This window comes from Hypomesus transpacificus, chromosome 4, assembly GCF_021917145.1.
Source record: "Hypomesus transpacificus isolate Combined female chromosome 4, fHypTra1, whole genome shotgun sequence".
Taxonomy (NCBI): domain Eukaryota; kingdom Metazoa; phylum Chordata; class Actinopteri; order Osmeriformes; family Osmeridae; genus Hypomesus; species Hypomesus transpacificus.
The window spans coordinates 5,575,696-5,591,557 of record NC_061063.1 but is presented as its reverse complement, the minus strand read 5'-3'; the positions used below and the strand labels follow the sequence as shown (position 1 = coordinate 5,591,557).

General features: G+C 48.3%; 1 protein-coding gene across 1 annotated transcript; it reads right to left on the bottom strand.

Annotated features, from left to right (window-relative positions):
• Positions 1-444: 444 nt before the first annotated feature.
• atp1a3a (ATPase Na+/K+ transporting subunit alpha 3a) lies at positions 445-15,164 on the bottom strand. The gene is made up of 22 exons (XM_047018738.1): positions 15,067-15,164; positions 9,578-9,691; positions 8,891-8,950; positions 8,552-8,755; positions 8,326-8,439; positions 8,079-8,213; positions 7,827-7,944; positions 6,589-6,857; positions 4,829-5,027; positions 4,415-4,659; positions 4,087-4,279; positions 3,788-3,963; positions 3,418-3,554; positions 3,098-3,248; positions 2,782-2,950; positions 2,507-2,661; positions 2,291-2,414; positions 2,004-2,149; positions 1,613-1,743; positions 1,268-1,369; positions 842-933; positions 445-690 (listed from the first exon to the last, which is right to left on the bottom strand). The coding sequence occupies exons 1-22, from the start codon at positions 15,070-15,072 to the stop codon at positions 662-664; spliced, it is 3,069 nt and encodes a 1,022-aa protein (XP_046874694.1). The 5' UTR covers positions 15,073-15,164; the 3' UTR covers positions 445-661.
• Between the last annotated feature and the right edge of the window lie 698 nt (positions 15,165-15,862).

Genomic DNA, 15,862 nt, shown 5'->3' with positions numbered 1-15,862 from the left:
GTAAGCATTGTAGCTGGATGGTGAAAGTGTGGGCTCTGGGCTCTAGAAGTCAGGGATAGAGAGAAGCAGAGAGAGAGAGAGAGAGAGAGAGAGAGAGAGAGAGAGAGAGAGAGAAAGAGAGAGAGAGAGAGAGAGAGAGAGAGAAACTGAAAGAGAGAGAGAAGCAGGGGATAGCAAGGGGGACGAGCATAACCGACGCCATGTTGTTCGCCAACAGATTGAAGCCTCAGCTGCCTGTTGGTTGGTTGAGGAGGAGGAGGAGTTGGTACTTCTTGTTAGTAGATTCCGGCATTTTGATCAGTTACACAGCAGTGTAACAGCACAGGCATGAAGTGAGTATAACAGTATCGTGGACATTGTCACCACAGTATTGGCAGATTAAGCTGTAGTCTTTGGGTAAAAAAAGATGACAGGGAATGGGAGGAGCTTGGCGGAAGTCTGGCTGACAGTCCGTCCTCTCCTCTGTCATTGGTCCTCTCGTCCTCGTGGCAGTTTGGCAGGGAAGAATGGGGGGGTAAGGAGGAAGAGTATGCAAAAGTGTTTTCTCGGATGTGATTACGGAATGGATGACTGGTGTAGGATTGAGAGAAAAGGGGAGGAGGGGGAGGATGGGGAGGAGAGGGGGGGGGGAGGGGGGTGAAGTAAAGAATGGTTTGATCATTTAATAGTATGTCTCCTTTTCCACCCATCCTAAAGAGAAAGAAGTAAAAAGAAGAGGCAGAAAGAGAAAAGTATTTCAATTGAAGAAGTGGACATTTTTACAAAAGGAAACCATTTGTGTTTAACCATGGACGTGTGTGTGTGCGTGCGTGTTTGTGTGTGTGTGTGTGTGTGTGTGTACCTCCGGGGTTCCGGCGTAGGAGGAGTTTTCGAATCTCATCATAAACAAAGATGAGGAAACTGTATGGGAACGCACAGAACCACCAACTTGGCCTGAGAGAAAGAGCGAGAGAGAGAGAGAGAGAGAGAGAGAGAGAGAGAGAAGAGAGAGAGAGAGAGAGAGAGAGAGAGAGAGAGAGAGAAGAGAGAGAGAGAGAGAGAGTAAGAAAAAGAAAGAAAGAAACAAGATGATTGAGCTACCATGTCATCCATAGGATTTAATTATTTTCCTTGATAGTTTAGTACCATCACTTGTAATACAGCCCTCCAACCAGCAGAGGTAGATGTTGCTGTGTATATGAATGTTGGGGAAAACAAATAGCCGCTATACATCCTTTAGAGGTCACATTGTGTTTGTGTGTGAGTCTCTGTGTGTGTTTGTACTCACTTGAGGGGGTACATCCTGAGTGCCACATCCATGCCAGGGGTATAGGACAAGAAGGCAGCCAGGGCTGTCTCCTCAAACAGGCCAAAGATCAAGATCTTATTCCTGAGGAAACACAACAAGAACGACACATAAAGAGATGGACAGAGAGAAAGAGAGAGATAAAGGGAGAGAGATCAAGGAACAGCAAGAACAAGAGGGGATGATAGAGGAAGAGAGAAAGAGGAGAGGGAGATGAGAGGGAGACAAAGAGAAAGACAGATAATAGCCAGAGAGAGAGACAGAGAGAGAGTGTGAGACGGGAAGAGAGAGAGAAAGAGAGAGATGGTTCATGATCCAGGTTCGTACTTCATGCCCTGCTGGAACACAGAGTTCCTCCTTGTCTTGCAGATGATGACATCCGCCCACTGCACCACCACGATGCTGACGAAGAAGGCTGTGTGACAGGTGAACTCCACAATCTTCCTCTGCTCATAGGTCTGTCAGGAGGACGGGAGCAGGGGTGGTTAGAGGGAGGCAGATTCACAAGAAGAGATCGATCTCTAACTCTCCAGAGATAGAGATGGCGGGACAGCCAGAGCGAGAGAGAGAGAGACAGAGAGAGAGACAGACAGAGAGAGACAGACAGAGAGAGAGAGAGAAAGAGAGAGAGAGAGACAGAGAGAAAGAGAGAGAGAGAGAGAGAGAGAGAGAGAGAGAGAGAGAGAGAGAGAGAGAGAGAGAGAGAGAGGAAGCCTACCCATTGCTGTCCGTAGCTGTCCTCCAGGTCATTGTTGGAGCGGTCGTCCCAGTTGAGCCTGATGCCCACCAATATAGAGGGCAGGAAGCCATTCTCAGCCAGGATCACAAAGTATGAAAAGAAGCCTCCCAGTGCCTGAATCATACCTGGGGGAGGGGTGGAAGGGAGCCATGGTAGGAACATCTATAGCTCTTCTTGTTTCTATGGTGGTGCTTCTTTTCCCTATAAAAGCTCCATACATAACTTTGTCTCTACCCGATGTGTGTGTGTGTGTGTGTGCAACGTACCGATCTGTCCGTAGGCGATGCTGATGAGCCTCTCGTTCACCAGCTTGTCCCTGGCAGGGTTCCTGGGCTGGCGCTTCATGATGTCACTCTCTGCTGCCTCGTACGCCAGGGAGATGGCTGGCACCTGGGGGGCAGACCAGGACATGAGGGGATGGACGAGTGGGGGTGCGTTTGTGTGTTTGTTTGTTTGTGTGGGTGCGTGTGCACGCGTCTTACCATGTCTGTTCCCAGGTCGATGCACAGGATGGTGATGGTGCCCAGGGGCAGGGGGATGTTGACCAGGATGAAGAAGAGGAAGGGGGTGATCTCTGGGATGTTGCTGGTCAGGGTGTAGGCGATGGACTTCTTTAGGTTGTCAAAGATCAGACGTCCTGAGGAAAAATCCAATTGCAGCCTTGAACCGGAAACGCCTAGTTCTCCTCTTTTCACCACTAAGTTCTTCACCTCCTTCCCACCCCATCCCTCCTTCCCTTCATGTCTCCCTCTCTTACCCTCCTCTACTCCAGTCACAATGGAGGCAAAGTTGTCATCCAGCAGGATCATGTCAGCTGCCTGCTTGGACACGTCTGAGCCGGATATCCCCATGGCGACGCCAATGTCGGCCTTCTTTAAGGCGGGAGAATCGTTCACGCCGTCGCCTGTCACGGCTACAATGGCACCCTGAGGAAGGTCAGGTGGGACGAGGGAGGGGAGGAGGGACGTTAAGGTCAAATACGTGCTTCCTCATTTGCTTGTCAATAGAAAGCAGCCCCTTTGCGATGGGTTTCGCTATGTGTCTGTGTGTGTGTGTGGGTGCGTGTGTGTCACCTGTCTCTGACAGCCCTCCACGATGATGAGTTTCTGCTGGGGGGAGGTCCTGGCGAACACGATCTCAGTGTGGTTCCTCAGGATGTCGTCCATCTGGTCCTGGCTCAGTTCCTTCAGGTCTGTACCATGGATCACACACGCCTTGGCATCCCTGGAGCACACACACACACACACAGGACAATGTTAGACAGGGGGTAAGTGAGCGCTTACTATTTCGGCAAAATATCGAGCCAAATCATCATCATCATCATCATTTTTTTATCATCATCTTCCCAGTCATCCTCTTAATCATCATGGTGGCGGTTGTCTTGATAACTGACCTGGGGTTGACCTGGCTGACGGGGATGTTGAGGCGGGCAGCGATGTCCTCCACTGTCTCGTTGCCCTCGGAGATGATGCCCACACCCTTGGCGATGGCCTTGGCTGTGATTGGGTGATCCCCGGTAACCATGATGACCTGGACAATGAACGCAGCATTTGAATTCACTTCATATCATTTGAAATAACAGTTTTTGATTTGCCTTACATTGAGGATGTATTGGGGCTGGTCTTTTACCTGGGTTGCACTGGCTAAGCCAAGTCAAGCGTACCCAAAGCCTACATCCAATCACCCTCCCAGTGCTACCTTTACACGCTGGTTATTTGCACTAAGGCTGACATAGCCCCTGGCCCAGGGACGGCTGCTGGTACCTTGATGCCAGCGGAGCGGCATTTGCCGACAGCGTCGGGCACGGCAGCACGGGGCGGGTCGATCATGGACATGAGGCCCACGAAGCACAGGTTGTCCGTCTGGAAGTTGACGTCGTCGCAGTCGAAGGCAAAGCCCTTGGGGAACTGTTCCTCTGGCATGAGCAGGTGGCAGAAACCTGGTGGGAGGGGGGAGAGGGAGGAGTTGTGAGTCACGGGTCGTGACAAAAGAAACAGCGATGCCACCCTCTCTCTCCATCTTTCCACCCATCCACCCCCCCCCCATCCCTCCCGTCTCTTACCCAGCACTCGCTCTCCCAGTCCCCCCAGCTCCATGTAGGCGTTCTGGAAGGCCTCCTTCAGCTCCTCGTCCATGGGCTGCTCCTTGCCCTGGATCATGATGGTGGAGCAGCGGTCCAGGATCCTCTCTGGGGCGCCCTTCATCACCAGCAGGTAGCGGTTGTCGTTCTCGTCCTCCGTCTCGTGCACAGACAGCTTTGGGGGGAAGGGAGGGAGGGGGGGGGGCAGGCGTTTAATTGTCTGTGTGTGTGTTAAATGTACTTACGGTGTGTGTGTGTGTGTGTGTGTGTGTGGTCGGACATTTGATGTGTGCGTGTCGTGCACACTGACCTGGTACTTGTTGGTGGAGTTGAAGGGGATCTCGGCCACCTTCTTGTTCTTCTCCCTCATGGCCTTGACGGAGCCGCAGGACAGCTCGATGCACTTGAGCAGGGCCGACTCGGAGGCGTCGCCCGCCACGTCCCGCTTGAGGATGGGCAGCTGGTCCTGAGCCGCCTTGAACACGGCGCGGTTGCACAGGGACGCCACGCGCGCCAGCGACGCCCACGTCACGGAGCTCTTGTCGAAGGAGGCCCCTGGACGGCGAGAGAGAGAGAGAGAGAGAGAGAGAGAGAGAGAGAGAGAGAGAGAGAGAGAGAGAGAGAGAGAGAGAGAAAGAGAGAAGGAGAGAGAGAGAAGGAGAGAGGGTAAGATGGGAAGTCGGGGGAGAAAACCGACCGTGAAAGGATGTGTTCCGGTGCCGACCTGACTGGTCCTCTGTAGTGTCGGCCTCGTGGATCTGGTTGTCGAACCACATGTGGGCCACGGTCATCCTGTTCTGGGTCAGGGTGCCCGTCTTGTCGGAGCAGATGGTGGAGGTGGAGCCCAGGGTCTCCACTGCTTCCAGGTTCTTCACCAGGCAGTTCTTACGAGCCATGCGTTTGGCGGTCAGGGTCAGACACACCTGGGGGAGGGGGAGAGGGTATGGGGGAGAGGGGGTAGAGACAGGAAGGGGGAGAGAAATAAAGACAGACAACCAGTGGAGAGAGTAGAAAGAAGGAAGGCAAGTGTGGTATTTAGAAATAAAGAGGTAGGTGAGAGGAGAGTGTGTGTGTGTGTGTGAGAGAGAGAGAGAGAGAGAGAGAGAGAGAGAGAGAGAGAGAGAGAGAGAGAGAGAGAGTAAGAGAGAGAGAGAGAGGAGAGAGAGAGAGAGAGAGAGAGAGAGAGAGAGAGAGAGAGAGAGAGAGAGAGAGAGAGAGAGAGAGAGAGAGAGAGAGAGAGAGAGAATATTAATTTCAAGCTAGCACGTTGCAATCAATAATGTGTGCACAAATCCAGGTAGTACAGCTATAAACCCCAGCACCCTCCGACTAATAGACTTCTTTAATTTATCATTCAACGTATCATAAGCTCTAGAATAAACCTGGCACCTGGTAGCCTGGAGTTGTGCACACCTTCATCATCAAACAAACACACCCACCTCCTACTACTCAATACAGCAAAATGCACTATGAACCGGTATTACTGTAAGAGTTAGTTATCACAGCCCAGATGCAGAGAGAGAGCAAGAAAGAGACACAGAGACAGAGAGAGAGAAAAAGAGAGAAAGACCAAAAGAATAAGACAGAGAGAAAGAGAAAAAAGAGAGAGAGAGAAATCATGAGACAGAGAGAGGAAGACAGAAAGAAGCTGAAGGAAAGGGTGAAGCATTTGAAGCCCAGACGCAGTGTACAGAAACATCATGCTCCACCATGGCAAGAACCATGAGCCAAGCAAGACAGAGAGGCAGAGCCTAGCATTCTATAGGTTAGCTAGCAGTTGTCATGGGAGACAACTGACCAATGGTATCACTGAATGAGCCAGGCGAGTAGAAAGCCTGGAAAAAAAGAGGACACAGAAAGGAAAGAAGAAGAGAGATATAGGTACACACAAACAGGCTATCGTAGGTGAGAAGGATGGAGGGAGGGAAAGGAGATGGAGACATAGTACAACACCATCACCATAGACAAAGAGTGAGAGAGAAATTGACACAGGGATCACTAGACACAAAACAGAACGATACCATGAGATAATATATCAATATACACCAACACAAGGACACAAACACAGAGTCACAGAGACACAAAGTCACACAAACACACATAGGCAATGATACACACTAACACAATGGTACAGCAACAGACACTAACACGACAAGATACAGAGGTGATTAGAGATACAGATCAGGTCAGAAGGGAAAACAGCCACGCTGACATCCATTTAGCACACAGATTGTTCCCTGGCTACATCGCCCGCTCTCTCTCTCTATCCCTCATACACTCACACACAGATGCACGCTCATTCACACACAAACGCACAAACACACCACAGACACACACAAAACAAACACCATCCCCATCATTGTATTCCCAGTCACCCCCTCACCTCTATACAACTCCTCCTCAAACAGTCACACACACACACCCCATGTACATGTACACACACTCACACACACCCCATGTGAATACACACACACCGAAACTCACAGTGACGGTAGCCAGCAGCCCCTCGGGCACGTTGGCGACGATGATGCCGATGAGGAAGATGACGGCCTCCAGCCAGGAGTATCCGAGGACGATGGACAGGACGAAGAACGACAAGCCCAGGAACACGGCCACGCCCGTGATCAGGTGGATGAAGTGCTCGATCTCCTTGGCGATGGGCGTCTTGCCCGACTCCAGGCCGGAGGTCAGGGTGGCGATGCGGCCCATGACGGTGCGATCGCCGGTGCACACCACGATGCCACGTGCCGTGCCTGGGATGGAGGCAGAGAGAGGGAGAGGAGGCAGACAGAGACCGTGTGCTTAGTATACTAGAGACAGCAGACTCCTCTCTTCTGTTTAACCACAGCATCAATTCCCTTCTGAACTCAACCCCAGGGGGTAGATAGTAGTCGTGGTGTGTGATCTTTGATGATCATGACGATATTGTTTTGTTTGGGTTTATGATGACATTGTTAGCTGTATTGCTTCCACAACGCATGCTTTGACATCGCATCTCTCTGCTGCCTTACTGCAGTGGGTGGACGCAGTTCATGTATCTGGCCACAAGAGGGTGACATGCACCCCTCTGAGGGACGGAGAGAAGCCTGGGGGTCAGGCGAGAGGTTGGAGGCTCAGAGTGTCCGTGGGATGCTGATGAACTATGGGCAGAGACAAGGACTAGACTATTGTTGACCAGAGGCTAATATACACTGAATAATAAAGGTGGTCCAGCGGAGAGAGAAAGAGAGAGGGAGAGAGAGAGAGAGAGAGAGAGAGAGAGAGAGAGAGAGAGAGGAGAGAGAGAGAGAGAGAGAGAGAGAGAGAGAGAGAGAGAGAGAGAGAGAGAGAGAGAGAGAGAGAGAAAGAGAGAGAGAGAGAGAGAGAATGAGACAGAGGGGGAAAACAAGAACAGAAGCGGAAGATCTATGTGGTGGGTTTAAGTGCTTTCAAAATGGCAAGTGATTTGTTGCCATGGAAGCACTTTCAATATGTTAGGGGAGCATAAAGACAAAGTAAGAGAGGGAGAGAGAGAGCGGGAGAGAGAGAGAGAGGGAAAAGGAGAGGGAGGAGAGAGAGAGGAGAGAGAGAGAGAGAGAGAGAGAGAGAGAGAGAGAGAGAGAGAGAGAGCAAAAACAAGTGCACAGACCGCAGAGAGGAAGAAAAGAAAACACTTGTGACGTTGGAAAGCCATTAGATAATGGAAAAAAGAGAACAGGATGACGTTTCCAAGGCAGCCCCACCTTCAACACAATTGGTGGAGAAGAAAGCGATGTTGCGGGTCTCCAGGGGGTTGTCATGGGTACAGTCAGGTGACCGGGTCTGGGGCTCTGATTCACCAGTCAGAGAGGAGTTGTCGACCTGAGGAGAAGGGTAAATTCTTCATGAGAAGAAAAAATATCCAGTGTGTGTGAATGTGTGTGTGTCTGGTCATGGACTCCTCATCTTGGGCCTGCGTGCATGTGAGGGGGTGAACATGTAGCATGTGTACATACCTTGCAGCCATGGGAGGAGGTGATCCTGAGGTCAGCAGGGATCCGGTCTCCGCCCTTTACCTCCACCAGGTCTCCAGCCACCACCTCCTCAGCGTTGATCTGCATCTTCTCTCCCTCGCGGATCACCAGGGCTTGCTGTGGGAAGACCGACATGGTCAACCATGGACCACTCACGACCACACAGTCACTCATGTATGACTCATGGACAACCTGACACAACCATGATTTACCAATTGCGTGTGTTTACCTGAGGCACCATATTCTTGAAGGACTCCATGATCTTGGAGCTCTTAGCTTCCTGGAAGTAGGAGAAGCAGCCAGTGATGATGACCACAGCGGACAGCACGATACCCAGGTACAACTGGAGAGAGAGCAAGAAATAGAGTCAGTAATTCTGCATTTCCGCAGGATCCTCTTCAGTCAACCTCCACCCCCACCACCAGGCTGTCTTGGTCCCTGCCCGTCACACTCACATTGTCTCCTGCAGGCTCGTCCTCCGTGGCAGCCTGGATGGCGTAGGCCAGGAAGCAGAGGATAGCGCCGGTCCACAGCAGGATGGAGAACCCTCCGAAGAGCTGGCGGCAAAACTTCACCCATTCCGGGGTGGTGGGGGGCGGGGTCAGGGCGTTGGGCCCGTCGCGAGCCAGATACTCTGCAGCCTTAGCATTGGTCAAGCCCTGGGGGAGAGAGAGACAGAGGGGGAGAAAGGGTGTGTTGGTTGGGGTGGTGGGGGTTGTGAGGAGATTGTCTCTCGAGGTTTCTGCTCTCAAGGGTTCACAAGTGGCCAACAGGACTGAAGAAGAACCACTCACTTGGACGATGTCAGTTGCAAACTTCCTGCACACTTCCTCAACTGACATCTTGTGTTCCGTCTGAAAGAGAAAAATGAAAAGGTTGAAAACAGTACATCTTTCTTACTTCATTTGTTTTGTGGAAAAGCTGCATCAAACTCTTTGATGTACCTGAGGGTGCTGCACTCATTGAACTGGCTGGACTAAATAAAGTGCACCCCTGGTGTTTGATAGTATTTGCAAATACTACTTGAACCGTGCCTGGGCCACTGTAAACATGATCAATGGGCTGTATCCAAGTTCCACAAACCTGGCCCTCTGCCCGTCTAATCCCAACTGAAACCAGATTGGATTATTGGGTCAAGTCATTACCCTAACCTCCGACTACTGGTTTAGTATCCAAACCACATGGTCCTCCTTCTCAAAACAATAACAAGGAGATTAAGTTGCACCCCAATGCAAGAGATCTCTAGGAAAAGAGTGCACCAAAAGCCTCTCCTCTGACCTAAATCAATTATGGGCCGTAATACAATGTGTATGTCCCCAATATTACATAACTCACTGCAGCCTTTTATTGTTTGTCCCAAACAACGTTCAGTCTATGTTCAACTGCTCCAATGTACACTCTTTACACATTTGGAAGTGAGGTCACAGGATGTGGGAAGTGAGATAACGGGAAGTAGGAAGTGATGTGGATGCGGTACATACCAAGGGGACTTCCTTCTTCAGGTCATCCATATCCTTGGCTGCCTTCTTCTTGGGGGACTCCTTTTCATCCTTATCCTGCGTGGTTGCCACGCGGTAGCTGTCCGACCGTCCGTACTGCAACACACACACAGGAACTAGTGAACACTGGTGCTTGATCGGGTCTACCTTTGCACAGATTTGGCTATTTCTTTTCATTAAATGTATGGAGGAAAGGCCACAATGAGTCAGCAGCCATTTTGTTAGGCAATCATTTCAGGAGCTAGTTAATCATGAAAGCAACTTTATGTTGTCAGAAAAGCTGATTGCAAATGGATCAAAACTGACCATACATTTATTTTTCCCTGATACAATGCAAAAACAAACTATCCTTCATTAGAGAAATACAAGTCAACACACAAAAAGCTTACAGTTTCCCTCAGGACAGAAACTTACTGTTCAGTAGCTACAGTAATGTAAAATGAGCAAATAAAGTTCCTTTTGATTTAAATGTTCACCATCATGCCCTTTCAAAAGAAAATCCTTCAATTTCCCTGGTGTATTTTCATTTGTTTAATAAAATGAATCATTGTTTGATAAAGCAGTGCCAGTAGAACATGTCTTCTGCTGTAGTGTGTTCACAGAGCATGGGAGAAAAGAAAGATCCCACTTCATTGCTCCTTTGATTTCATATCAACCTCATTTTTATAACATCTTACCCTCTCCCTCTCTTTCCCTCTCTTTATTTCTCTCGTGAACTATACAGGCCTTGTTCTGAAACGAGACCTTTTTAGTAGCAGAGACAGTAGGTCTCACATTGACTTCTGTATTAAAAGATCCCCTGTGGGCCAAACTCCAGACAGAGAGGCTCCTGGTCCACACATACCAGCACCATGGCACCTTCAGACAAGGCTGTATAACATCTACATGCACACATGGAGATGGCTTACATACGGTATTCTTGATACTGGTTGCAGTAAGGACGTGTAGTTTTAGAGCTTTTGAGACAGGGTTAGGGTTAAATCTCAACAGCAGTTCATATTACAGACTGCCAAGTAAACGATGTCGTCTGATGCTAAATGTGATGTGCAGCCTGGGATATCCTTTGCCCTACATATGAGTCTGTGGAGAGGCCTCATCTTTCTACGGAGCCCCCTTCTGTTTCCCAGCATGCATCACAACCAACCAGGAAGATCCCCCCCCAGGGCCTACACATAAGAACCAAAATGTCATCAGCCTCCAGTTTCCTAGCCCCCTTGCTGGCGTCCTCAGGGAGGAGGAAACTGTGGGGAACTCATGGTTCTTAGACTGTCAGACAGCATATGGGTCAAAGGAATTGGTAAACAGGATGTCGTTTGGCAGAATGATTTCTGAGGTGGAAAGGGAATTTCACACACTATGAGAAAACGCTATAGTTTCCTGGATGTTGATGATATACTGATGCTGATGTTACAGCATGTCAATATCACGCTAGAATCCAGTGAGTATGTTTATGTGTGTGTGCCATCTGTTGTGGGGTGCCTTGGGCAGGGCAGAGGGAAAGCCCTGAACAGAGGAAGGGATAACCAGTATTTACTACTATGTGGGATTAACCCATTGAACAATACTAATCCCTCTCTTTTTTCTTCCTTTTCTCTCTCGTCATCTCGTCTAGTCTCCCCCGCTCCATCGTCCTGTCTCTTTCTGTTACTTATCCTCGATCTCGTCTCCCTTTTTCTCATCCCACTCCTAATCTCTCACTCTTTCTCATACATGTCCTACATCCATAATCCTGGGACTCCTCTCTCTCCTTCACTTTCATATTAAATCGCAGTACTGCAAACGGAGGGATGACTCAAGCACTCTTGAACATGTCAACCATCTTGATGTACAAAACAACACACCTCAAATTATGAGTCACATGTTATACTCAACTAAACCAAAAGATGAATTCAATTATTCATGCACTCATTCATGCAATCAATAATGTATCCATCTGTTCCGTGGATTATTGTGTGCCTCAAACACACACACACATACACACAGACCAGACTTCCAAGACGGTTCCAGATGTTCAGTCCACCAGTGGGCATAGCCAGCAACAGGACAGAGCACAGATGCCTTTGATTCAAACATAGTTAAAGACCATGTCCATAGTGTTTTTGTTCTGCTATGCCCTGGATCTGTGCTAGGATCCTAATCCTACACACACACACACATCGTAGAGTAGAGTAGTAGAATAATTTCAACTGGCTTCATAGGATATTCAGCCTACATGGATGTCACAGACCAACAGTCCAATGGTTCTTACCACACTCTGTGTCACCATACACACACAAGCACACCAAGTTCAGCTGATCGACCGAGAAAACACTGACGCACGCTGGCCAGTCCCACCACTCCACTCTCCATCTCCATCCCTCCCCCCACATCATCCACTCCTCCACCTACAGTCCCCCATCCCTCCCCCACATCATCCACTCCTCCACCTATAGTCCCCCATCCCTCCTCCCTTTGTTTACACCCCCTCCCACCCTCAAGCCCACCTATCTGTTTTCTTATTCACTTGTCTCATCTGTTCATCAATGGTATCCTAACATCAGTCATATCACTGTGATGCTGAAGTGTGGGTGGTCTGGACTGATAGACTTTGAATGCTGTAACCATTAGAATGATTGCATGTATAGAATGAGCAATCCACATATTTTATCCTGAACCCTCTGTGGGTGAATTGTATTCTGTCTTTATTGGAACACAGACAAAAATACACTTTTAATTTCCTTCCTTTTCCATAACATGATACAGAATATATATCTTTCACACTACAAGCCCTGTGCATGCATCTCTGACCACAGCCCTATTAAACTTCACACTTGATTGGCCTTGGTACCCCTTAGAGGAAATGATGTCATAGAATACTTACCAGGAAATGAACTGTGTCTGTGCCCGAACACTACTGGAGCATATTATATGACCCTCATTACTGAGGTTAGACCCTGAATATGGATCAAACACACATTTACGCGCACACCCAGGAAACGGATCGTGCACACTAACACACAATGAGACAGCACATACACACTGTAGTATATAGGTCGCACATACAGTAATATAGATTGTGCACAAACACACACTAAAACATTGCACACACACAATCTGTAGTATAGATGTGTCACACACACGCACTAGTATGGATCTCACACTCACAGCCTCATGGAAACTAGACAGTGGCTGCGCAGGCAGCCCTATCGACTGGATGACTTATCGACAGGAGCTAATTTCGCAACTGCTCTATGGCCAAGGTTGACTCACTCATGGAGCTACCCAATCACAATCCTCACCTTCACAGCACCAGCCAATGACCAGCTCCTAAACATGATCAGAAACCTCAACAGTGGATTTGCACACCTTTAGGACATGTGGGTCTTTAACACTCTCTTTCTGAACATATACTAACAGCCCTCATTTTGTGATATTGTTCCTCTGAGTGACTGACTGTGATTGGTAGGTTCTCCTTCTACACCAAGGGCATTATCCACAGAGGAAACAGGAAATGCCTTCATTTAACCATTGCTAGTTTCTCTCTCTACGTCCCTCCTTCCCTGTCAGTCATCCATCCCAGCCATTACCCCTATCATGGCACCTGCGAGTCCTTTCCATCCTTCAGCCTCTCATGCTTCTCAAGGTGACTCCCCATAGAGACCTCCTCCACGGGCTTCCCCCACCCACTGTATATCCATACTTCTCTCCCTTTCTTCCTCCATTTTTTCTTCATTCTTTCACTCTACTCTGTGTGTATCACCTTGTCTGCACTGTGATGTGCAGTCAACATGTCCCACCTACCGGCTGACCTTCGATTTATCTTTGTTGCCATCAAGTGGTTCCTCCCAGGTCAGACTTTACTGATTGACATTGAGGTTCGTTTGGCCTTAATGTCTTGCCATTTAACCACCCCCGCTCCCTCCTTTCCGCCCCACAAATGTCAACGAATCACAGCCTGAATACGGGAGTTTCCACTCGCGCTGGACAGTGAGTGCTTTGACACAGTAGGCTCTGTGGAACCTTGCGCAAGTTCCCTCCGGCGGTCCGAATAACGGTCATCGCTTTACGAGGACTGCGCAAGATCCTTTCGAGTACTCCTCTAATTTTGATCGCGTGAAATCAACTGTCGGCCCAGATGAGGTCAGTGTAGACTGTCAAGGGCCGCGGTTCATTGGCACATTACATCAGCGGCTCGACTAAGGGTTAGCGATTGGAAATGTTTTGTCCTTTTGTGAGTAGTAGAATCGACCGTTTTGGCAGGATCTAATCAAACTATAGTGAAAACCAACAGTAGCTTTGAACAGTTTTTTATTCAATTCAGTTTTGCACGGTAAATGATGACAACCTTCCAGACCGACAAGGAGCCGGGCAACCATTTTGACGCAGTTGTCTGTTCAGATTGGTACCTAAACTCAGTCTCCCCTCATCCCTCCCTCACACACATCCACATTAGCATAGCCCAACAATGTACGTCTGTAGGGTCAAATAAAGGGATGACTTTACAAAATGAGAAAAACAACTGGTTGACTGATAGATTCCATTATCCTACACTGATATTTAATTCCCCACCCCACCCTTCTGGGTTTGTTCCCATCGCATCCTCATCAACTCAAAAGACCAACACGGATATTATACTTCATAATGAACCTAATGAATTATGGTAAAAATCTGAAACAATAGGCTGTCTCAGCCAGACCAGTAGGCCAATTATAATTGAGACGATTAAACAGAAGCTGATATGTGCTGATTGAGAGGAAAGAGACGGTTGTCAGCACTCCATCAATTCCCTGTTATCCCGAGCATTTAGAAGCTGAAATATCCATAAACATCCCTGCCTTATTTCGTTATTGTCTTCATATCATTTGTATTTGGATATACTTTTCAGATCGTGATTGGAGAAAATCGGAGAATAGCAGTGCAGCGGATTTGGGTGGGAAACCACTTGATCTCCGTTTGGCACGAGCAGCCGATTGTGCGCCTTTGCCGTTTCAGCACCTAGATAATCTAATCGTCAGAACAGGATAGCCCTTGGTGCAGCTGTTTGTCAGTATTAATTTCAGTTTGGGAAGGGGAATGAAATGCCAGATTCTCTTCTCCCGGTAACTGCATTATGCGCACCGAGGGGAGTGTGGATGAGGAGAATCAGTTGACAAACACATTTGGAAAACGCAGTATAATCATAGATTCTACAATGTTCTCTTACACACATGTATTCAAATAATGAGAAGTGGACAAACAGACAATGGGGCAATTCACTTGCAGTGTATCAAAAGAGATAGAAGGCATGCATGCCACATCAATTTGCTATAGCTTAACGAGCCATGGAAGTATAGTGGTCAATGTAATTTTGTCAAGGTATTTCCTCCATAAATGTTAACCCTTTACGCAACAAAAATATATATTGCCTATTCAACTAAGCTGTTGAGCTGTTGAGTATCTTAGCCCACGTTGAAGCCCAAGGTTAACGTTTAAATTAGGGAAATGGCTCTTACCCCCATTTTGGCGCAGTCAGTCCGGTCTCTGTAGATGTAACGGTTTCAAGTCTGATTCAACCAGAATAGCTGGTTTTGAGGATGGAAAATTAGAGAATTTTCGTTCCTCGTCTAGTCAGAAGATCCGTGTTTCTCTATCCGCAGTAAATGTCTGTTGTTCTCAAGTTAAACTATAGCCTATAAAATAACTAGTCAATTAACGAATAAGTCAATCAAATCAAATCATTTATAAGAGGAACGGACAGAGGGGTACTTGAAAAGGAAAAGTTTCATTGAGCAGCTCTGCAAAGCTGCATTCGCTTAACTAATATCAGAGGGGCCGTTTTGTGTAAGATGAAAAAATGACAAGCAGCCTAGCGATACCTAATGTGGGCGTCCCGAGCGTTGCTCTGTGTTAGGCGCAAATGATGCCGGCGAAACGGAGAGCCGAACCGCTCAGTGATTTGGATACGGTCTCCTTCCGCCACTATGCCAGCTGCCGCGTCACTCCCTTTCTCAGCTCCACACTACTCCGCAAGTGAATAAAGCGCCGGTGAGTGAGAGTGCTGCACCGTCTGTCCAGTCGCAATTATCAGTTGGGACTATTTAACGAGCCCAGCCTTGCCCAACTCCGCGCTAAAAATACGTCTCTCTGGACACGAATATTATTGGTCTCTAGTTTAATTGTTACAGAGGGCTGAAATTCAGCCAGACTCTGTCGCAATCGTTGCACACATGCACTGACATGGAATGTCCCATCATTCTCCATTAATCAGAAGTAGCCTGTGGATGCTTATTTCACAGCAATTCCCTCTCA

Bases quoted from the DNA above. Each gene is read 5' to 3' on its own strand.
- atp1a3a (XM_047018738.1), bottom strand. The intron at 2,951-3,097 runs GTGACACACACG...GACCTTCCTCAG, and splicing joins TGGAGGGCTGTCAGAGACAG to GGTGCCATTGTAGCCGTGAC. The intron at 2,150-2,290 runs GTACGTTGCACA...CCCCTCCCCCAG, and splicing joins CATCGCCTACGGACAGATCG to GTATGATTCAGGCACTGGGA.